A 25,032-nucleotide genomic window follows, 5' to 3' on the forward strand; every position below is an offset into this window, starting at 1 on the left:
CCTTTTAGATCCACTCATTTTGGTAACAGATCAATTTATGCTTTTACTAGGTTTTTGGTTTTTGGATGACTCATCAAGAATAAACTGATTGCAAATAATCTACTGCACCTATTGATAAAATGCTCTTTAAATCAAGTGTAAGCATTCCATACTTCAGTACAAACTGCGGCATTGGGATGGCTGCATCGTAGGATGTAATCTCTTCTCTAGATTGTGTTTACTCACTCCAACCCAGAAAAGAAAGAGGAAAGGGAAGAATTCATGCTCATTAGAAACAATGAAGGGAAGAATAGAGGCTCATTTCCTTTTTTAAGAAAATGAAATCCAGACTTTAAAAGCTCAGCTGAAATCTTTGTATTTATTTCACGGATTTCAGATCCGAGGATTTCAGAGGCCTGAAATGATATGAAGGCTCTATTTCTGCAGACAACAATATATTCTGTTCATGATAAATGGTTAAAGTTTCTGAAGTGTCCATAACAATAATTTTAAAAATCTAACCCTTTAGCTTCTCTGCTGCCTGATGCTATTTTGGTGGGGTGGGAGCACACATGGAGAAGTGTGTCACTGTGTGAGATGGTCCACTTGCCTTCAATGTCCTAAAGAGCAAGATGGAATAGAAATGTATTTAAAAACTTTCATAAGAACCAAAGAACAGAACCAGAACACAGCTGCTTGTAATTGCTCTATTTATTAATACATATATCACAAATGTTCACAATATCAATGCATTCTTGTTGGCATGCTAGACAGAGGCATTATTTTTGAAGATCTTTTAAAAATATTTTGACTTGTTCCCCCTTCACACTCATTTTTAAATTGTTCTGATGAGGTCCTCAATGTCTATAATGTCAATGCAAGAAAAAAAATACAGAGAGAAGTAGTAAAGTAACACAATAGCAATTAATTGGGGAAAAACAAAATATCATGGCCTTCACGAGAAGCAACAACACAGCTTTGTAACAGGATTATACAGGTTTCAACTGAGAGGCAAAGATGCACTAAACTGCCTACACATACCCAGGTATGTAACAAGCAAGGAGGCCACCTAAAGCTCAGTTTCCTTCATGCATGACACATGCTTTTTTTCTCCTCATGGACAATTATCGATGTGTTTCTTTACATGTCTTAGGCAGCCTGAAGAAGGTAGGAAAGCCTTAGTAGAGGGGAAATCAAACCAAATGAGATTAAGTCAAAAGAACAGATAATTATCGTCTGCTTATCTACTTAAAGGTGTGTGGCATTTACCACAGTGAGGAGCTAACAGGAGCCTCCCACACTACATGCAGGGCCCGAAGGGGCCAGCGATGGTGTGATAACCAGTCACCGATGATGAGTTGCAGTTGGACCAAGTACAGATGGAGGGGCTGGCCCATGCAGGGCCTCGGGGTGAGGTTCGCTAGGACTAGCTGCAAGGGGACCTGGCTACACTCTGTGGCACAACAAGGCTTCACAAAATGGACACTACAAGTGACATGGGCTGAAAGGTGGAGCAGAGACTGGGTGGGAGTGTCAGTTGCACGTGGGGGGTAAGGGATAGGGGGAGCAGGGCAGGTGTATTATGTACTGTGCTCTAACATTCTTTGGAAGTCTTTCAAAGATTGCTGCAGTTCCTTTTTAAAACAGGTCTCTTCTTCCGTCGTTCTTGAAAGACTAAGAGAGAAATTAGAACATGTGAGTGATTCACCAGTCATGAGGACTTGAAAAGAAAGATAACAAGCTGAAAAAAGGATTTCCACAGTTTCCACAAAAGAACCAATTATACCTCCTTCCCAGAACCATGGAAATGAGATTTCTGCACATGGACAAGTACCACCAAGATCAGGTGGCTCAATGGCCAGGGAGTACTCCTGCACATTTGAAGGGTATTATGTGTCCCAAAGGGGACCCCTCAAAATTAAACACTCCCCACTGTCACCTACCTTCTCTTTACACCATCTCATACTGATTGGCCGTGATGAACCGGGACAGACAGCAGGCCAGCAGCATGCCAATTAACTGTTGCCAGGGAGAAAAATGAAAACGAGAATCTCAAGTCACCGAACCACACCCTCTTAATTTTTAATTAATAATTTTATATATTTATGGGGGATAATGTGATTTTTTACATGTGTGTATCACTAGACATAATTTTTTCAACAACCAAGTGTTTCTGTATGTAAATGGGGAAAGGGCACTAGAGCAAAAGATAAAACCTGATTTCAACCATGGGATCTCAGTTGTTGGGAGTCTAACTGCAGAGCCAACTGGAAGTTCTCAAACTGGCCATCATGTTCCAGCTGTAGCTCACTCTGGCCATTTAAGAACAACTTTTGACACTTAAGGAGTATTAAAATTTGTTCATGTTATGAGAGTAATAAAAAAATTAAGGAACACAGAATTTAGTGATATATTAACTAAAAGGCTAAAATTTAATTCAAATCTATAGCACATGCATTTGGAAGACTTCTCAGCATACTATGATATCTCAGTCATACCCAGCTGACAAAATAATAGTTCTTTCCTTGAGGCAAGAATAGAGACCCTATTCTTGATGAGGCACATTCACCAGTGGGGTAAGAAAGCCACAGCTTATGAAAAGGTAGGAGGGGCTAGGGGAAAGTGGGGCTTTATATTCTGTCTCTTGATCATGTAGATATCTTAGGCCTAAGTGGGCTCATCTACACCCAGGGCCCACCTCCCAGTTCTTTTAGGGGCCTCAGGACAACAAGTGATGTAGTACCTCTACCTCCTCAGAAGATTCTAGTCATCCACTTGTCTTTGTGCCTTGATCTAAACTGTAGCACAAGTGAATCTAATAAAGATGATTGTGATACCCTCAAGACACCCTTAACCACATCTTGTTCTGTTCATTAGAAAAGAAAATTTCCACTCATGAATCTGGAGGATCAGCATTCTCTAGAGAGGAGCCCAATTGTGCACTTGAGTCTAGAGGCTGCTTTCTCTTAGTCAATGTAGTCCCTTCTCTTTAGACAACTGGGCATGTTTTACTGGATCAGACCTGTGTCACTAGAAGTGCGACCCCAGGACCAAGAGCATCACGATCACCTGGGACCTTTTTAGAAATGCACATTCTCAGATCTCACCCCAGTTCTGCTGAATCAGATATGCTGGGGGTTGGGGCCCAGCAACTGGTGTTTTAACAAGCCTTCAAGGGCAGGGAACTGCTCATCCAGTCCACCTAGTCACCCTCATCTTATAGATGAAACACCTACTGCCACTTCAGGTCCCACTGTTGGTCAGGGAAACACCTGAACTCCATTCTCCTGGCTCTTAACCTACCCGTGCAGGTTCCAGTTCTCATTTCTTATCTTCCTTTTTCAAATCAAAATTGTGCTGTGAAATATGCAAACTATAACCTCTTTCAGGTAAGGAAGCATCATCATCTTATTGGACTCGTCCTATCTCCTACCAAGGTTCTGGTCAACATCATTTGGTGCCATAAAATACATAGTCTCATGCACTTACTGCCAAGTGGCTGAAGATACCATGGCTATAACCTTTAGAATATTCTGCCAAATGAGAAACTAAAATATGAATGTAATGACCTTGAACCTCATAGCTTGTCTCTTTTTATTAGAACTTCCATTTTCCAGGACCAACAAACAGCAGAACACACTTGATAATGTCAAAAATTAAATAAGTGTCAGAGGTACATAACACATTCAGGTAGAACAAATTACAGTCGTCCCTTAGTATCTGTTGAAGATTGGTTCCAGGACCTCCTGAAGATAGCAAAATCCTAGGATGCTCAAGTCCTTGATATAAAATCGTGCAATATTTGCATATAAGCTATGCACATCCTCCTTTATACTTTAAATCATCTCAAGATTACTCATAATACCTAATACAATGTAAATGCTGTGTAAATAGTTGCTATACTATATTGCTTTTATTTGCATTATTTTTTGTTGTATTGTTATTTTCAATCCATAGTTGGTTGAATTCATGGATACAGAACCTGCAGATACGGAAGGCTGACTGTATTGAATATCCAGGCTGGAGTGCAGTGGTGCAATCTCGGTTCACTACAACCTCTACCTCCCAGGTTGAAGTGATTCTCCTGCCTCAGCCTCCTGAGTAGCTGGGATTACAGTTGTGCGCCACCACATTCAGCTAATTTTTGTATTTTTAGTAGAGATGGGGTTTTGCCATGTTGACCAGGCTGGTCTTGAATTCCTGGGCTCAAGTGATCTGCCTGCCTCTGTCTCTCAAAGTGCTGGGATTACAGACATGAGTCACTGTACCTAGCCTGTATTGAATATTTACCACAACCTGTACAATATTACAATCTCAGTTTTCCAGATAAGAAAATTGAGGGTTATGAGAGGTTAAAGAATACGCCCCAAGCTACACAGGTAATTCTCAGAGCTTAATGTTGTACCCTCTCATCCTATCTAAGAAAAGCCTCAGCTCTGTCCTGCCCTCTACATAGAAAAGGTAAACAAGTCTTCTCAAGGGCCCCCCAAAAGAAAAGAATGACCGGCACATCTTAGCAGCATTTAGACCCTGGAGGAGGCCAGACAGGAGGATGAGGGTCAGAAAATGGATGGGTAGTAATAGGGTCTGTGTTTTCTTATGAGTACCTTTTCCTTTTGTATTTCACAGACTTAAGTCTTTTTGTTATAAAAGCAATAAATGAATTCCCTTCAGGTGCTACCAGAGGCAGGAACAAGGGTGATCTCTGGCCTTAAAAGTTAATACAGCAGGCCAGGTGAAGAGGTCAGAATTATAATACTGGATCTATAGTAGCTGCCCAACTTCAAGCGAGTCACTCAACCCTCCCCTTCTGGAAAATGGCTCTACTGTCTTTACTCAGGACTACAATATTACATGATATGGGGAATTAATCCAGCCTAACAGGTTCCAAGTCTAGCAAAGCCCTGGGTCTATTTACCTTAGACACAGAAGTACTAAACACAGAAGACCAGAGAACACCCCACCACACACACACATGCGTATGTACATATACACAATGTCACAAATTGAACAATAAACATGTCCATGCCGAGACATCCCATGGTTCTTGGCTTCCAGGGCATTTTGGGGGTGGGGATAGGACAGGGGTACTGTACATGCATGCTCCATCTCTCACTCTCCCCACAAGCCCTCGAGTGAAAAAGCAGTTGCCAAAGATGCAGCGAAGAGGTACCCTACTAAACAGATTCAACCTTCTGCTATAAATTTATAGGGCAGCAGACTCTGCCCATCAAGTCCAGACAAATGAGGTTTACCTTGAGAGGGCAAAGGCAATGGAAGTTTGTAGAGAGAAGTGTTTAATGCTTGACACAACCCTGCTACTGTTCAAAAACAGCACTCGAGAGCTTTCAATTAGCTAAGTTAGCTAACAGGGAACAAAGTTCTTGCCCAGTGTATTAAAAGGCTAGACCCAGCTTAGTTTTCCTAATACTTTATACCACCTTTAATCTTTGAGACAATAGATGTGCATGGCCGGTTTCTTCCAACAGATGATAGCATGGAGGTCATAAGAGCAAGCAAAGGGCAAGAAAAAGGTCGAGGGCAGGAGAGCAAAAGTGGGAGGGAGGGAGGGAGAGAGCTCTGTTCTTTCCTACCTACTTTGTCCTCTCTGTGGCCTCTACTTAGTAGAGCCTTCTTTATTATAGGAAGGCTAAGGCATAGGTCAACACAACTGGTTCATCAATATCAGACAACATGTGCTAAATTTTACTATGACATTGGCTCTAAAATTTCTGAACACATGTAGCCAAAGGTCTGGTTCTAGGTCACTGACCAGGATCAGTAGGGCTGGTTCTTTGTGAATGGGCATCTGGTAAGTGGCCACTATTGTCCCAGGGATGCCCTGGATCTACGGACATCTGGAAGTCAACTTCAGCTTTCAGGAACCCTGAGGCTGATGGCACCATAAATAGCTGTAGTTCCTGGTGCATCTGGCTGGCAAATGCCAGCCACAGCCATTCCTTTCCCTGCCCGAACCTGGGAGCAGGTCTCAAGTGTCTGCCCTGCTGGACCTGCCTGCCAGTAGTACTAGCACCATGGTATGATGTCACTGGGCTTTGTGTTTTATCACCCCAATAACTATGTGGTACCTTGATGAGACCTAAACTCACTGCAGAGAATTTCAGAGTTGGGGTTCCTTAAGGTCAAAGCCCCTCTCTTACTGCCCTAGAGGGTCACAGTACATATTCAACAATTCACAAATCACAGATTTCTTAAGGTAGCACAGAGAGATTAATCAGGCCAGATAATTATTTGTCTAATCATACGTTTCTTCATTGGGATGTGTGAGAGAAGAGTGGAAGAGAGGTATTAATCAGATTCATTACTTGGAGAAGGATCCATTTGATTCATCTCATTAATGAAAGCAGGATCCTCCTAATACCACACATACACTCATGCTCATGGCCACATGGGAATATTCTTGGATGATAAGGTGTTTCATTCATGAGATTCCAGGTTATTTGAGGCTCTCTTCTCCTAATGTACAGTATCAGCATAATGTCCCTTTATGGTTCTAGGATAGCTAGTAGGGGAGACTTCAGCAATATTTTTTTTTCCTCCAATGGGACAGGCCTCCTCAAATGCCAAACACATGAATGCCCTTTTGATGTTAACAATATGATGCCACACATACATGTGTTAAGTAAACAGGATGTTCCAGGCTGTCAAGTGCATCCTGCACATTTGCATCAGTCACCAGGGTTTGGGGATCCTCTAAAATGTCCCTCAGTCATTAGAGTGATGTGGCTGAGTATTATTGAAATATTATAGCAACTAGAATACATTTCAGAGTAGCAATTGCTTTTCAAATGTCTCTGGAGACTGAGTTAATTTGCATTGTTTGTGACCCCACTCTGATTTGTCTATGTGTTGGAGTGTTGAGGGTTTCATTCACTTCATGGGCTTCAAAACAAAAACAAAAAACAACGAAGCATGGTAAAAGATAGTTTTGAAATTGCAACAAGGAACACACTTGTGTTGGCTGAGCCCACATGCTCTTGTGAGATAAAATGTTGCACAGGTTTTGTAACTGCTTAGGAAGAAAAGCTCTTCTACTTCTCTAAGGCTGTCTACTTGTAAAAAACAAACCATCAGGCTTAAAGTTCTATGCCTTAATCTAAGCGAGGGTTACACAGCTATGTTCATTTTGTGGTAACTTATTAAGCTGTAAACATAATTTATGCACCTTTCCGTATATTCCACGTTTCAATTAGAAAGTTTTAGGAACAAACTGGACTAAAATTAAAGTGCATCTGCATTGCTAAGCAGGAGGGCCAGAGATACAGATGGGTAGGGAAAAAGTAATTAGAGTCTGAGATAGCCTATATAGAAATTAGAGTTGTGGTTTGTTGTAGACACCAGGTCCTAAATAAAAAGAAATAAAAAAATAAAAAAAGAATTGAGAGCTGTGGAGACATTACTCAGACAACATTAATCGGGGCTTTGTTTGAAAAACGATCTGTTGGTCTGAACAAAGTCTGAGTTAAACATAAACAAAGTTTGCTCTTGCTTGTTAACTATACATGTTGATTCTTCTACCCAAAGCCACATTATAGCAAGGATGTATCATTTGTCTGGGAGATCAGAAGCCTGAGGGACCATGCCCTGCCTGGTGGAGGTGGGCTACGTTTTAGATTTAGCTTAATCTTATTCTATCCTCCAGTGTGTGTGGTTTACTTAATTGGCATAGTACTTCTCCCATTGTTTTCTTGAGGGTAGGTACAGATAAAGGGCTATAAAATTTAGTACACAAAATTTTATTTCCTCTTAAGAAACCACATAAGAATAGTCAAACTTCTTACAAATAGCCAAACTTAGAGATTAAAATAATGATCACAAGTCGAAGTTTGCTAAATTTAGGCTTTCTTTAAAAGGGAGAGATCTCACCTGTAATACAGGGGAACTAAGAGAGAGCAAAAAAGGGTCAGGTTAATCAGGAAAAACGCTTCCCCCAAATCCAGATCAGCCATTTGCTGTTTTGAGTTGTTTATGATCCAATTATGCCAGCACGTTATTCAGTTAACCTCCATTTGACCTACAGAAGTAACCAGTTGTTTTTCTGGAGCTAGTCATTAGTGTAACTGTAACTGATATTCCCTTGGTGACAAAACTTCATTTGAGTTGAAAAAGAAAAATCAATAAACAGATCACCTGAGGACTAATGAGCAAGGAGCTTTGACCCCATCTATCAGCTTTTCCCAAAGCACAGGAAGGCAGGCAGAGAATCTGGAGGCCAGGGAGGGAGGCAGAGGAAAGGTTAGACTAGGTTCTGCACAATTATGAAGCTACCTGGGAGAATGCGATTCCAAACGCCACTCCAGCGATGATTCCCATGTTAGTCTCCATGAAACTAGTTACCAGATCATAACAACCCTGGAAAGAGAAAGACACTGTCTTGGAGACATGTTTTTACTCAGGCCAAGCTGGGCTATGTGTACTCGAAACACTCCCAACATACACTTCAACCTTAATTCAGCAAATACAATTGCAACTCACTCCAGGAATTTATTAGCATTCTTTTCAAACTTAAAAAAATAAGAAAAGGTTTCAAACATACACAAAAATACAGAGACACATGACCCTTCCCCAAACATCACAAATTAACATCTGGTCAATCTTGCTTCATTTGAACCTCCCCAACTCCCATCCCATTTAAAGTCAATCCCAGACACAATTTCATCGACAAATGTTTCTGTAGTAGGATTAAATGTAGCAAGAGATCTCTAAGATCTATGAAGCAAACACTACAGAGACAAAGAAGTAGACTTGAAAAGACATTCCGCATCCTTGAACAGGAAATCTCAGCATCATAAACATGGTTACTAGCATTTTGACAACGAATGACAAAATCTTGAATAAACAAACCGGAATCATCTGGCTAGAGGGAAGTGTTTGAGTATCTGCCAACTTTATGGAGTTTTAGGGTTCTTCCTAATGAGACCATTAGGATTTTTTAAATAGGGAAAACCTATGTTCTAGGGTCATCTTTTCCGGAGAGAGAGAGAATTTGTAAGTATATTTATTTGAAACTGGCCAAATCAACCTAGAGTTCTGAACTGACTTATTCAGCCAGGAAGACATGGTCTTTTTCCAGTTTTCTGGAAAAGGGCCTCAACTAAATTGTATAAAGTCTGTGACAAATAAAGACATTAATTTGATAAACAGATTAAAGCTGGTTCTTATTTATCAAAATGGCACACTAAGTTTTAATAACATTTGAAGAACAAAAAAACCCCAAGCATGTTTCCCCTCTTTAAGTTCAAATTTAACAATTTAACATTTCTCATAGCTTGTAAAAAATTCTGCCAATGCTGTGTCTTCTATTAAGTGATTATCTATATACATTTATAGTCTGCTTGCAGGGAAAAAAAAATGGTGCATTAACTTACCAGTAGTGCTTTCAGACATATTTTCTTTTGTTTTTAAGTTCAGGGGTACGTGTGCAAGTTTATTATATAGGTAAACTTGTGTCGTGGGGGGTTTGTTGTACAGATTACTTTGTCACCCAAGTATTAAGCCTAGTACCCATTAGTTGTTTTTCCTGATCTTCTTCCTCCTCCCACCCTCTACCCTCCTATAGGCCCAGTGTGTGTTGTTCCCTTTGTGTGACATATGTTTTCTTTTTTTTTTTTTTTTTGAGACGGAGTCTTACTCTGTTGCCCAGGCTGGAGTGCAGTGGCCGGATCTCAGCTCACTGCAAGCTCCGCCTCCCGGGTTTACGCCATTCTCCTGCCTCAGCCTCCCGAGTAGCTGGGACTACAGGCGCCCACCACCTCGCCCGGCTAGTTTTTTGTATTTTTTAGTAGAGACGGGGTTTCACTGTGTTAGCCAGGATGGTCTCGATCTCCTGACCTCGTGATCCGCCCGTCTCGGCCTCCCAAAGTGCTGGGATTACAGGCTTGAGCCACCGCGCCCGGCCGACATATGTTTTCAATGCAATCGACAAACTAGACTTCTTAGTTATCTGATGCAAATTTGAAGGCCAGGGTGGGAGTGGGAAAGGAAATACATTATCACTCATGGGGAGTTTTAATATTTGATTCCCCATAGTAGAAGCTTACTGATTTCACTGTTACTAGTGAGACTCTATATCACATTTTTTTTCTTTTTCTCTTTTCTTTTCTTTCTTTGTTTCTTTTTTTTTCTTTTTTTTTTCTTTTTTTTTTTTTGAGACAGAGTCTTGCTCTGTAGCCCAGGCTGGAGTACAGTGGCGTGATCTCGGCTCACTGCAACCTCCGCCTCCAGGGATCAAGCGATTCTCCTGCCTCAGCCTCCCGAGTAGCTGGCATTACAGGTGTGTGCCATCATGCCTGGCTAATTTTTGTATTTTTAGTACAGATGGGGTTTCACCATGTTGGCCAGGTTGGTCTCAAACTCCTGACTTCAGGTGATCCACCCATTTCAACTTCCCAAAGTGCTGGGATTACAGGCATGAGCCACCATGCCCAACCTCATACAATTTTTCAAAAGGTAGTAGAAGAGAGAAGAATTTGGGTTAGAAAGAAGACAAAATGAAAAGAGATGTGGATATTCTAACACTTTCCCAAAAGGTAGCGGCTAAGACAGCAGTTTGCCAGGCTGGCTATCATTACTGTATCTTCTCCCTGCAGTGATGATGGGGCTAAGGAATGAGGTACAGATCAGCACCAGTGTTACGTAAGCTCAAAATTTGGAAACACAAGCCTGATAATACAACCCAGAGAGAAGCAAAATGAGTATTTTCTTATTCTGCAAAATAGTTTGGCATAGATTTTTTTTCTGCGCACTTCAATTCCACACTTAAACTGAATATATTTTCTCAAGTATGATTTCTACTCCATTCTAGAAGACTTTAGACTTGGTCACATTATTTTTGGTAAGGCCACTCCAACCAGTAGGAGACACCAGAAAAAGGGAATAACTGCCTGGCATTAGTACAACTGTGCCGAAATAATTCTCTCTAAACCTTGCTCAATGTATGGATCTTGAATGAGCAGTATTTATTCACCTAGGAGCTTGTTAGAAATGCAGAATTGAAGGCTCCACCCCAGATCTACTGAATCAGAATCTGCCAAATCCATGGGTTATTCCTTTAGACATATTTTTAATGAATTTTAACCAGATCTCCAGACGCTTCACATGCCCATTAAAAGGTGAGAAGCACTCTTCTATAAGAAATGTTTTCTCATTATTTTTTATTCCAAATAAGAAAGCAAGTTAATGAATCATATCAGTAATAGGATTAATTAAAATGAGAAAAGTGACTTAGTTTTTTTTTCTGTTTTGTTTTTAAACAATAAGAGACCAATGTCAAAATAAATGTTTGCCATCTCTGGATTTTTCTGTTATTTACTGCATGGACCCCAAAGTTCATTTTCCTGGTCTCAGCACAGATCTGCATACTGTAAGAGCTGATTTAATACTACTACCACAGGCCATGTTTGCATTCAACCTTAAATTTTCCCCTAAACTATGATCTTATCTACTCACAACAACCTCTCTCAATTTCCTAATACAAAAGTCTGGTTGTCAGGTGTGAGATAAATCTACACAGACCTGCTAAGTATCCTAGGAAACACTCAGAACAGTTCATTTGCTCGCCCTCTCAGCATGTCTAAATCAACAGTCACCAATGGAAAACATCTGCAAGTGACCGACTTTAACTACTAGAAGTAGAACGCTAGTTCCAGATAGGTTATGGGAAGAGGTATCTCTGTAGCTGCCAAGCAGAATAACTATGTTCCTCTCGCCCTTATAAACTGTCAAATAATTCCCATGAAGTAGGATTTCAGCCAATGCTGTTAGCCAACTGAACCTGCAGACATTTCATCATCCTGCTAGCAAAACCAAAATAAAACCTGTCCCCAAATCCAAACAATAAATGTCCTATTTAACTCTACATACTTTCCTCCTGTTCTCTCCCGGTTATCTGTACAAGACGGGTTTCTCAAGCTTCCTGGTAAGAGCCAAGAATCGTCTTTCTGTGCTATCAGAGTACAGGGTCTAAGACACCACAGGATCTACAGGGATGATCCATTTATTCTAAATCATAGGATTCCATATCACTAGAATGTGGCAGTAGTTAAGCCTCCTAGGGGGAAGGAGTCACTGGGAGGACGGGTAACATGTATGAGCATCTACTATTACCCCATCCCCATCTCCCACCTTGTATAGATTAGGTGTCTGAGATTTAGTCAGGAGAAGTAATTCGTCTCATAAGTTCAGGTGGGCATTAAATAAGAATGTCTAAGGAAACTTGGTAGACAAATTTTAGTTTTCATTCAGTTTTTCTCCTCTGAGGGAGCCAGGTTGGAGGCTATAAGGTAAGTAAGAGAGAAGTTAAGCAGATCTTCTAAGTATTTGAGGTGGCCAGGAAAATATAAAGTTGGATTACAGTGGGGAGGTGGAAAGTGAGGTCAGTGTGTAGGTTTATCAGTGAAATGAAAAAAGGTGACCCTATCTCTCTTTCTGGAAATAATTGTAAGGATTATAGATGCACTATAAGATACGTCTCCAAATTTGTTTTTACATACTAACAAAAGATCCTCCCTATAAGAAACTGCTGCATCATTGTTAATAAAAGACTCCATGTGATATAGAAGACAAATTTCACCATCATCATTTACATTACCGTTAACGTGTATCACATCTGTGTCATAATCTGTGCCAGGTACTGTGCTTTTGACACTTTATCTCATTAAATCTTCAAATCAAGCACAAGGAGCATGTATTCTTATTATCCCCATTTTACAGATGAGAAAAGCAAGACTGAGAAAGGTTAAGTAACTTGACCGAGATCACATAATCAACGGTGGCTCAGTCAGAACTTCTACTGGAGCCTGACACTAGACCCCGTGTTCCTGACTTCTGGATCCTCAATTTTCACAAAAGAAGAGGAAGTTTGAGTGGCCAAAAAAAAAAAAAAAGACTTGGGTACTGCTTTCATGAATGACTTTCTGAGGCTCTGTTATATCAAATATCTCACTGCCATAGAGCATGTCTTGTCTTCCATAAATTGGAGTGTCTACCACATGCTTAGCACTTCATAAAATGGAAGCATAATGACACATATGGGTACTCAGTGGGTATGCCCATGAAGAAGCCAGAAGTTACCTTATTAACTAATAAGAGATGAAGGAAGCCTCAATGTTTGGGTTCATAAGAAAAATTCAAATAGAAACAGATGTCCTTTTAACTTAGACAAGAAGCTGTCAGTACTGAATCTTACTGAACTATCTTTTCTCTCTGAATTATTCAGCAGTTGGTCCAGATCACATAGAATTTTGAAGACATCATAAGAACAGAATTTTATCTTAGCAAGAAAAGATTCACCCCTTGACTGAATAACAGGAAGTAAACACAATAATAGGTTTTTCCCTCCCTTTTGTTTACCAAAATATATTTTATATATGGTATTTCTCTAAACATTTAAGAATGTAGATAGTCTTCACATGCAGTTTTATCATGTCTTCATCGTATTCTCTGTAAAGTGGAATGCAGAATTGATTTTCCTCTTCTCTGACTACTAAAACTTCATTTCCCTCATTTCCACTATGTACTAACTTTTAAATCTCATTTAGTCCTCTTTTTTCCCCCTCTCTAATTTCTTTGGGAGTCGGGAGGTTGACAATGAGTTGAATCGGAGTTGCTGATTTATTTTCCTATGGCAGTAAACTCCCTAAAATAAAGGCCACCTTCCTAGCAGAAGTAGATGCTGTCTGTCAACTCTACTCCTCTCTTGCTGCCAAAGACTGACACCCAGCTGCAAACAATTTCATGTTTGGATGGTATATTAAGCAGAAGATGGACACCCCAAAAGAAGAAAGCCAACACTCGCTGTCTGACATAAGCATCAGGGTTAACAGGAACAGCTTGCTAAACCTTCCTAACTATGCCTCGTAGATCCTTGCTGTGGGAGAGAAAGACAAGGCTGATCTGAGTCACAGCTTTCTCTTTTAGAAGTGAGCAGCCTCAAGTACCTCTCCCAGGCAATCAAGGAACCACAAAGTAAGATTCTCTTTTCCTTGACTACTGTTTCAAATCTATTTATCATAATTTCACAGAAACAAACAAACAAAAAACCCCTCCCAAACATTCACCACTGGTCCCATCAGGGCTGGGAGAAAGCAGGTACCTTCTGGTTAACTTTAGTGGCGGCCACAGTCAGATTGTGTAGATCCTGGGGATTACAATCGGTTTCGTTCATGCAGCAACTGGGGGGGATGCCATGATCCAGGAAGTAGGGGCTGGTGCTCCAGTTGGTGTAGTTCTGCACGCCACAGCAGCTCAGCTATTAACAGGGAAAGGAAAATAATCAAAAAGTGGTAGATCAAATGTGGTCTCCTCAATCACTGCCTTGTAACTTTTACAAGAGAAACACAGGCCAAGGCCCTAAGACAACATGTGCAGCTTTGGTGAGTCAAGATGAATGGGAAGCTCCAATAACAATTATACCCATACTGATGCTTGTTTGATCTCCAAGAAGGAAGTCCTAGATTATATATCACATTGCCTTTCTTTATTCACCTCCACAAAGCAAAGCAATACTTCTGTGTCCAACTCACAATCACCTATTGATATAGATGTATTCATCCACTAACTCAGGACTATTGATGGGTGAATTGAGGCAAATATGGTTTCAAAAACCTCTCCACTGGGATCTCTACTAATAAGTAAATAAATCGTTCTTTTAAAAAGATGCATATACAGAAAGGGAGAGCCGCAGCTGGTAAACTATAGCCCAGGAGCTACCTGTTTTTGTAAATAAAGTTTTACTGGGACACAGCGACAACTATGTGTTCACATACTGTTTGTGGTTGCTTTTGTGCTACAGTGCAGAGATGAGTAGTTGTGACAGAGTGTATGGCCCTCAAAGCGTAAAATATTTACTACTTGATCCTTTACAGAAGAGGCTTGCCAACCCCAATATAGGGAACATTAAAGCAAATGGGGCAAAAATATAATTAATTGGTAAATCTGAGTATACAGTTCCTTGTAATATTCCTGAGACTTTTCTGTATATGTTGGAAGTTTTATCAAAATAAATTAGAAAAAAGACTGCTTCTGAAGTAAACAAAAGCAAGAAAACCCAAATCAAAAGCCTCATTAGTGATTCCTGATGGACGGTCATGCTTGAGTGCCAGCACCTGCCACCCAGACAGGAAATCTCTCTTCTATTTCCCCCATATCCTCCGCAAAATATCAGGCAGCTCACCCTCTTCACATACCTAACAGATCCTCAGTTTCTTCTAGGTCCACTCTATGCCCACTCCACTGCCCCGGCCAGTGAACACAGCTCACCTGAGCTCTCCACCCAGCCTGAAGACATTGATCCCAGAAAGCCAGCCTCTGGGAGCCAACTCTAAGCAAGGTTGTCACACACTCACTGCCTAACTCCTTCCCAAGGGTTCAGATCTGAAGAGCAAATGAGCTGTCCTTGGCATACTTGCAACCCTTTACTGATGCAAGGCACACGCAAGGGAGTGGTCCTCCTTGACACTCATTACCTGAATAACTGGAGCCTGGACAAGGACTGGGTGTCAACTCTTGGCAATGGAACTGGACTAAGAGTTGAAGAACGGGAACCAATAGCAAGCACTAGGCCAACCTACCAGCAGCCCATAAGTCTAAGCCCAGACCTCATAGGTAGTTCACACCCCCATCTCCTCTGGAACTTACACTGCGCTGCACATGGTCCACTGCCCGGCTCCTCTCATCATTGCCATTGTAATTCTGCATAGCGTCCGTGTAAGTCCTCAGGAAGGTGTCCTTGATCTATGGAAGACAAGGAGGGATGTGATTGCAGCCCACCACAGCCCAAACTGACTCCAATTCTTACCAACTTCTACCCTAACATAGCCTCTTCGGAAAGTCTCTGTATAAATATAGGCCAGGGAGGCAATGCCCCATTTTCTGAGACTGAAAAGCTCAGAAAATTTCCCAGGGGGTTTTTAAGCTCAGGAATTTAAAAAATTGTTCCCCTCAGCCTCAATTCAGAGAAAGTCTGACCTGCTGAATGACCTGCTGGAGGGGCCTGTCCATTTCTGAAAGGGCTGTGATGATGAGCTGCCAAACCTCAGGCATGGGCTTTCTACTTATTTTCTTTGAATTGATTAATGCCCATCTTTCTATAACTTTCTCTGCCCTTACACAGGAGGGTCATAAAAGACAAACCACTTGGGTGGACAGGATGACTGATGTTTTGGTCAAAAACTGATCCCCGTTTTACCATACGAGTGAGGCAAAACCAACTTTCACTTACCTGTCTTTAGTGAGGCAAATTAAAAAAAAAAAAAAAAAAAAAAAGAGGATAAAAGACAAGAACTTAAAAAGGTCAGCTGGGCGCAGTGGCTCACGCCTGTAATCCCAGCACATTGGGAGGCTGACATGGAAAGATAACTTGAGGTCAGGAGTTCAAGACCAGCCTGGCCAAGATGGTGAAACCCCGTCTCTACTAAAAATACACACACACACACACACACACACACACACACACAAATTTAGCATGGTGGCAGGCGCCTGTAATCCCAGCTACTTGGGAGGCTGAGTCAGGAGAATCAATTGAACCCAGGAGGCAGAGTTTGCAGTAAGCAGAGATTGTGCTACAGCACTCCAGCCTTGGTGACAGAGCAAGGCTCTGTCTCAAAAAAAAAAAAAAAAAAAAAAAAAAGATTAACAAAATCTTTTCTGTGAATACATTTGACTTTGGGGTAACTTTCAAGCTCTGTTTCCCTGAAAACCTGATGAAGGTGGAATGTCAGATGTGTTACCAGGCCACTGAGTTTGTGATAAAACTGACCCCCAATTGGTAAAATGTCTCCAGATTGGGAGGACAGCAAATGACAATAATTACTTGGTGGGAAGCTTAGGGCTAAGTATGGTGACTCTCCTAACTAGGCATATTCTTTGCTAAAATGCTGTAAACTATGCCCATGGGACAGTTACAAGACAGAAACACCAGTTACATGCAGCTTCTAAGCTAAGGTGGCTACCACACTCAGCTGTGTCATCTCATTTCACTGCACTTAAGCTGTCTCTTAGGATGGGGGACTGTACACAGAATAGGTGCTAGACTATTTTGTGGACTCATGGTGGAGAAGCAAGCCCACTGCTGCCTAGCAGGCAAGCTGGCCTTCCTTTGTTATATCTTTCCGCTTTTGTTAAATGGCACTGAGACCTACTGTCATCATGTGAGTTTGACTGTTGAGCCAAACTCAAGACCAGCGCTGGTGGTCAGAGTGGCATTGTACCCTCCTCCCACAACATCCCTCAGGGTTTCAGGCAAAAGAGATTAGGTAGATGAGGATTTCCAGCCCCTAGGCAGCAAGCACCATTAAGAGAAAAACCCCTCCACAGAACGCACTCCCAGCAACCAACAAGAGGGAAGTTCACAAGGGCTCAGGTAGGAACAAGCCAGGCTGCTCCTGGTGTTCACACAGGCACAAGGGGCACTTATTAGGGCTGTTGAGGCCAACACTTCATCAGGTCTCACTTCACTAGAGACTATGAATGGGGTTCTAATTCCAAATGCAGCACCCGTACAAACTGGGTTTTGGGAGTCAGCTTTGGCATCTGGGATACTGTCTCTGGTAAAGGGGAAAAACAAGGCAGTAGGGGAGCAGAGAGCATACAGGCAAGCTCAGGGGGAACTGAACCTGGCCAAGCACAACAGTGGTACCAATGAGGGTGCAGCAAGATGGGTTAATGAAAAATCTAAGACAAAATTAAAAAAGAAAAAAAGGCAGGGTCTGGGAACAGATGGTGCCAGACTTTTGAGACCCACAGTAACTCTCTGTTTTCCACCTGTGTCTTGTTTTTTTTTTCTTTTTCTTTTTAACACATGTGTATCTGCTTCTGGCTTTACTATTATTTATGGAATACAATGATAAAATTATGAGGCAGCAAGACAATTAGTTTGGCTTGCCTTTACAGTCTTAGAAAACTTGTTATACAGATATACACTTGTGCCTTACTGAAGCAGCTATTTTAAAAACAAAAAATAGAGACAGGGTCTCACTCTCTTGCCCAGGCTGGAGTGCAGCGGTGTGATATTAGCTCACTGCAGCCTCAACCTCCCAAGTTCAAGTGATCCTCCCTCCTCAGTCTCCTAAGTAGCTAGGACTATAGATGTAAGCCACCACACCCAGCTAATTTATTTTTTTATTTTTTAGAGATGGGGTTCTCACTATGTTGCCCAGGCTGCTCTTGAACTTCTGGCCTCAAAAGATCCTCCTGCCCCAGGCCTTGCAAAGCTCAGGTATTGCAGATATGAGCCACCATGCCCAGCCTGAAGCAACTATTTTTAAAGGAGTATGTAATCCATATTGAAGGTGACTGCCTTAAAATGGGGGAGAGAATCATTTTATGCAACGGCTACACGGAGAAACAGTGAAGATCAACAATGAAGGTTTCATGCTTGGTGGAATTCCCACATTTAGAATTTCATGAAAATTTCAGGTCATATGACATGATCTTTGGAAAACAGCAACACCACTGAGGAAATCAGCTAGCCTATATGCATGCACCTTTTACACATTTCAAGAGGTTTCAAGAATCCTCCTCCCAAACACCCCTTAATTGAGTTAGGCATTTTGTGTATACTCACCTCATGACGAAACACAAACCCTGAAATGCCAGCTACGAGCTCAGCCAGGAACACCAGGGACAGAAACATGGCATACTGAAAATGAAGCACACAAAGACAAAGTCAGACACATCAGGATTAAGAAGAGGGCTTCTCCAGGGTAGGTTACTTTCAATCAACGGGAATTAGACAAGTCCTCACACTCCCTAGACAAAGTTTAGAAAAAAAATATAAAACATTCTTCTCTAAATTTACCCACATAAGCCTCAATCTAGGAATGTGTGTTTAATATGCATATGCATTCTGGAGTACACAGGCTGGGGAGAATTCACTGAGAGACTGGCATTGTGCCTGTCAGCTTGGCTCACCTGGAGAAACCCGGAAGGAACTTTCACAACTAAGGTATCTACTATTTGTTACGCTAGAATCTTTGAGCTAGAAAAAAACCAAACTGCTCTGAAGGTCACAGGACACATTCTGCCCTGTCTGGGGGGCCTTTTTTTTTATCACTTTCCTCACGACGGTCTGCAAGCCAATTCCCTGCGGCCCATTCCATTTTGAAACTGTTCCAATCATTGGAAAGATTTCCTTTCCCTTTGGCCACAAGTCTGCCTACTTCTAACTTCCACTCACTAGCATTGGTGCTGCTTTCAGAAGAAATAAGAACCGGCCCAATGTCTTTTCTCTAATGCTAGTCCATCATGTGTGTGAACACAGCCAGGATGAGAACCTGCTGCCTGGGCAAAGGCCTCCAGTTGTCTCAACCACATCTCGGATGAAACAGTTACAAAACTGCTTCATTTGGAATTGTATCCCTCCCATCTGGGCCCAAGAAGCCAAACGTGTGCAAGATGATGTTCCTCTTCAGATTGGTGGTCATCACTGGACACAGTAGCCGCAGCAGCTTTCCTGTGGAGTTGCCCGCGTTTCTTGTTCGGGATGGATGCTGCATGGAGTTTATAGCCTTTCAAAAAGTAAATACGCCATACTACTAATGACATTTGCAAGCATCTAACATCTTCAGTGCTTTTCATCTCATGCTGCCAGTACTTCCGAAGTTTTTTGCATGTGCATGCACAGGCAAGCACGTCTAAATTCAAGGGTAGTACATGGTATTTATGAAACATTAAGGATAACTTTGAAAAGCAGATAAAAACGAGAATTGATTCCTTACCTACAAGGCACATGTCTTACAATCTGCTTCTTCTCATCTCAAAATAAAATATAATGGTTTTGAACATTTGCAGTGGCCCTAAATGATGCTGTGGAATTTGGATAGATTGCATGTGGCCACATTACTTACCTGTAAAATACACACGTCTCATAAAGTATACATATGTATGCAGAATCATACATTTTTTTTCTCATCTAGTGGCACATATATCGAAAAAGGAAATATTGGCTTAAAATATCAATTTCTTTCTAAATATTAACAAAATTCTCTAGAAAGCACAGCCACTCAAATGCTAAATATGTAGTTATGAGAATGTCCCATGTATGTGACTTCTTTCCCAACCTCATACAAAATGCAATTCAAAGCACAGTTTGATGTGAGACTCTCCCATTTTGCTGATAGGATAAGCCTAGACTCTTCCAGAAAGTTGAGTGGGAAAATAACTGCTAGCAGGCAGGTGGAAGAAAGGACATTTATCTCTGTAGTCAGAAGTCCTCCTAGGTTTGAATCCTATCTTGTTATGAACTACCTCTTAGAAAAGAGGCAGCCTCTCTGGGCTTCCATAAAGTAGACATAGTTATTTTCAGTTGTTTTGCAATTAATGAGGTTATATGAGGACTGCAAAATTCTAGACTGACAGTTAATCAAGTGACTTCCGTTCTCATCAGCCAGATCAGCAGTTTTCTGTGTCTGGCAAGTTTCCTGCCTCTAGGAGGTTTCAGAGAGTGGCCGTTTTACCTACAGAAAGCCTTGGCCAAAAGCCTATTGGGAAGAGCTTGTACTAAATACAGGTCGGTAGGGGTTAGAGCTTTTTCCCAAATGTAAACGTTGGAGTTGAAATAGTCCTGGCTTTGGAAGGAAATATACAAGGGTTCAAAGCCCAGCCTTCCATACATTAGCTGTGTGAACTTGGATGGGTTATCTAAACCCTCAAGTTCCTATCACATAACATGAAAATACAACTTACACTGCATGGTGGTAGTGAGGAGAAAAAAAAAATGTCATACGCACCCAGTACAGCCTCTGTCACATAAAAGGAACTAAATCATATTTTTAAATGTTTTTGTTTTTAACTGACATATAACAATTGTACATATTTATTGGGTATAGTATGATGTTTTGATTCATGCATACTCTGTGTAATGATCAAATCAGAGCAGTTAGCATATCCATTACCTAAAATATTTCTTTGTGGTGGGAACATTCTAAATTCTCTCTTCCAGCTATTGCTAAATATATAATACATCAACTACAGTCACCCTACTATGCAATCAAACACCAGATAATTCCTCCTATCTAGCTGTGACTTTGCACCCATTGACTAACCTCTGCTCCTCCCTCCTCCCCTATCTCTAGACAAAAAATTAATAAATGCTGATGAGGATGTGGAAAAGGGGGAACTCTTATACACTGCTGACTAGAATGCAAATCAGCACAACCCACTATGGATAACAGAGTAGAGGTTCCTCAAAAAACTAAAAGTAGAACTACCATATGATCCAGCAATCCTATTGCGGGGTATATAACCAAAGGAAATGAAATTAGTATGTTGAGGAGATAGCCGCGCCCCCATGTATATTGCAGCACTATTGACAATAGCCAACCTAAGTGTCCATACACACTGGACACAACGTGTCTATACACAATGGAATACTATCTGGCCCTAAACAAGAATGAAATCCTGTCACTTGCAACAACATGAACGAATCTAGAGGATTAAGTGAAATAAGTCAGGGACAGAAAAGACTAATAACTGCCTGATCTTACATATAGGTAGAATCTAAAATTTGATCTAAAAGATATTTGTAGAGACCCAAATTAAGCCCCAAACCAAAAAGCTTCTCTACTTCCCCAAATGCTCACCTGCTAGTGAACTTGTGTTAGGAGAAGAAAATGGTAGTGTGGTGTGAAGCCACCTCCAGAAGAGGCCAGAACTAACTATCCCATTGTTTATACACATATCCTAATTTATGACATTATACTCACCTATGGGATACCTTTGCCCCACAAGCAAATTTAGAATTAGAACACAAAAATATCCCCTCTCCCACCCCTCTCCAGTCATAGTATTTGGGCCAGGAGAAACTTTGGTGATTTAGTCCAATTCTATTTTGTCATAATTGGAGACAAAGGTCCAAGGAGGTTACATCCTTGCCATTAAGACTTAAACCAGTTAGTTGGAATCAGTCAGGTCTCAACACCACATCACTTCCCTTCTTGTTTGAATGGATGGTTTTTTAGAATTTGTTCTTTTCTATGCTTTTGAAGTTAATTCTCCCCTTGCTACTCATTGTGCTAAACAAAAGGTTCTCGATACTGGTTACATGATAGAATCTTCTGGAGAGCTTTTTAGAAAATAAGATGCCAGGGCCTCACCACCACTGAGGAGTCTACTTCAACCAGCTAGCGGTGGGATGCCGGCAAAGGTTTTTGCAAATGGCTTCCGAGGTGATTTAATCACATGTCTGGAGTTGAGGACCACGGCACTAGACCAAAAGAAACCCTAGTGTTTATGAGAAGTACTAGAAGGTAGACTCAGGGTGTTAGAATAGAGTGCCAGGTGACAGCAGCAAAAGTGCCTCAGGATGGGCCTCATTATGGCTTGCCCACCAACCTGAAGAATCAATGGTGGCTGAGGCATCAGCCTCCTGTACGGTCTGCAGGATAGAAAGTGGCAAAGTCAAGCACCACTTCTACGAAGTTGACAACACAACACTGACTGCCCAGTGCCAGTTGGGAAGATGGTTCCTTTGGAATGAAACACTCTCACACCCACATATATCACTAGATGGTATTAAATGTTACTACAACCTAGGGCTACACAGGGACAGGCAACATGGCCCTGATGGAATCTTTGCTTCTCCCTTCCTGGAGTAAGATGCCTGAAATAATTTTAAACAAAATTTTATTTTGAGGAGAGGTCTTTGCTAATTTTTATCTACAAAATCCTTTACCATCAATCCCCATCAATAAAGAACATGAACAGTGAGTAGAGAATTAGGCAACTGGTGTACCTAAAAGTTAAAAATCACAGTAATAGCCTTTCAATAGTCTGCCTTTATCATCTGGGAAGCATCACTGCTTTATCTGTCCCATGAGAGTATGCACCCTGCACTGGTCCTGGTAGCCAACGCTTGACACTGCATAAGTCCTCTGGGTGGCAGGCTCTGACTTAGCTCAACTCTCATAGCACTGAGACAGGGAGTGCAGGTTCAGAGAAGACCACACACATGCATCCATGCATGGCCAGGCTCAAGGAGGTAGAAAGTATTTCTCCAATAGGAACTTGGAAGTAAAAGTCTGCTTATGTTCAGGATGCTACCTTGCCCACCAAAGCTGCATATCACATGCTTAAGGAGACTTCTAAGACATAGTCCAAAACTGAAACAGGGCGAGGCCGGGTGTGGTGGCTCACGCCTGTAATCCCAGCACTTTGGGAGGCTGAGGCGGGCAGATCTTGAGGTCAGGAGATCGAGACCATCCTGGCTAACGCGGTGAAACCCTGTCTCTACTAAAAATACAAAAAAATTAGCCAGGCATGGTGGTGGGTGCCTGTAGTCCCAGCTACTCGGGATGCTGAGACAGGAGAATGGCATGAACCCAGGGGGCGGAGCTTGCAGTGAGCGGAGATCGCGCCACTACACTCCAGACTGAGCAACAGAGAGAGACTCCATCTCAAAAAAAAAGACTGAAACAGGGCATCTTGTCATGAGGATACAAATGGACTACTGCAATGACTGGCCACTGCTTTGTCATCATCTACCTGGAGGGGCTGGGACTAGATTTAGCGTGCCAGGCTGTGTTTGGGGCTGTTTTTACCTCTAGGGGATTAAAGGCTGGGTTAGGAGAAAGAGTCTGGACTGAAATTGTTAAGGTCTTGTCTGTGACCTCAAGACAAACCATTTCACCTCCATGTAATTTACATTTTTACAAAAATACAGTTGAGAAAGCAGTATTATGTTGTGACATACTCACCAGTTTCAGCATCCATGGGCTACCACGACATGTAGCAAAGCATCCAAACAGGCCAAAGACAACAATAGTGGTGCCAGTTCCGATGAGTACATAGGGAGCATTTGTGGAGTTCTCGGCAATAAGGGAGATATAGGTGCCCAGAGTAAGTTTGCCCCAGACTCCAACAGCCAGCAGGATCACCCCAGTGATCTGAAAGAGGGATAGGAGAGTGTGAAGCTATTGCCAAGAGAGGTGACAATCAGCACAGAGCAATGTGGCCCAATCTGAAGACTCAAGTTTCCATGAATAAGATGGTACTTGCTGTAGGATTTCCTGAGCAACGAGAAATGTCAGAGAGTGTTAACTAAAATCATCATAAAGACACTTTGGTTTTTTTCTTTTCCCCAATAAACGCGCCCCTTACATAATCCCATATGCAATTATTGTGTTAATTAGAAGTCAAACCAACAATAAAGAACTTCTTTTTTAAAAAGTAGTTTACAAAGCACATCATACGACAGGTCTGAGAGCCTTCCCCCAGCTGCTGCCTGACACCAAGCTGGGTATAACCCCAGGAAGAATGACAGCTGCCCTCTTTGATGGAATGTGTATACACAGTATATTTTATGGACATTCTGCACAACGTTTTCAGGAACACAGTGATTCCCTTTGACTATTATTGCAGAAATTTCCACAAAAACAAAATATTCCAAATATTTTTGAATCCCTATTGATGTGCTGTCTTAATATTTTATTCAATATAAAACAACAGAAGAATCTGCATAGTTCCTGGAATTAGCTGTAATGCGATTTGCCAAATCCCACTGATCAGTCCAAAAGAAATCCCTATAGCATGTCTAAACTAGAACCCTGCATCAATCAGGCCTTTACTTTATGGGACAGATTCCAGGCTGCATGCTATGGCTAACTCTCCACCCCCTGCAGGCCACACACCCTGGCAGCTTTAGCTGCTAAAGCCACTGGGGTTGCTTTATGTCTCTAACCATCTCCCAAGCTGGTCTTTCAGGTCACCAATAGCTTAGCAACTCAAACTGACAGCCTTGTAACTGCTACCACTTCTGATACCGCATGAAGCTTGAAAGAAACTTGGGTGTCAAAGAAAGACCATCTCCAGTTTGACCCTACCCTAGAGCCTGATGTCTCATACCAAATGCCTTGGATCCCTGTCTACTTTGCTCACTCAAGTGAGGAGTCAAGGTGAGAAAACTGGAGAGAATTGGCATGATACAAATCAATACCCACTTTGCCAAGGTTTCCCTTATCAATCAATACATGGCTCCTAATGTCTATGACCACCACCAAATATATGCTATACCATGAACCAAACGTCTGGGCCAGTGAA

General features: G+C 41.6%; 1 protein-coding gene across 1 annotated transcript in view; it reads right to left on the reverse strand.

The window, feature by feature from the left end:
- Positions 1 to 672: 672 nt before the first annotated feature.
- LOC105499794 (tetraspanin 7) overlaps positions 673 to 25,032 on the reverse strand; it is a 119,107-nt gene continuing 94,747 nt past the window's right edge. The window contains exons 2-8 of the mRNA XM_011772614.3: positions 23,691 to 23,879; positions 18,563 to 18,637; positions 15,637 to 15,732; positions 14,093 to 14,248; positions 8,269 to 8,352; positions 1,923 to 1,998; positions 673 to 1,653 (exon numbers count right to left, since the gene is read on the reverse strand). Of these exons, the coding sequence (XP_011770916.2) occupies positions 1,930 to 1,998; positions 8,269 to 8,352; positions 14,093 to 14,248; positions 15,637 to 15,732; positions 18,563 to 18,637; positions 23,691 to 23,879 (669 nt within the window). The 3' untranslated portion in view covers positions 673 to 1,653; positions 1,923 to 1,929. The remainder of the gene's footprint in view (positions 1,654 to 1,922; positions 1,999 to 8,268; positions 8,353 to 14,092; positions 14,249 to 15,636; positions 15,733 to 18,562; positions 18,638 to 23,690; positions 23,880 to 25,032) is intronic.

Source organism: Macaca nemestrina, chromosome X (assembly GCF_043159975.1).
Source record: "Macaca nemestrina isolate mMacNem1 chromosome X, mMacNem.hap1, whole genome shotgun sequence".
Lineage (NCBI taxonomy): Eukaryota > Metazoa > Chordata > Mammalia > Primates > Cercopithecidae > Macaca > Macaca nemestrina.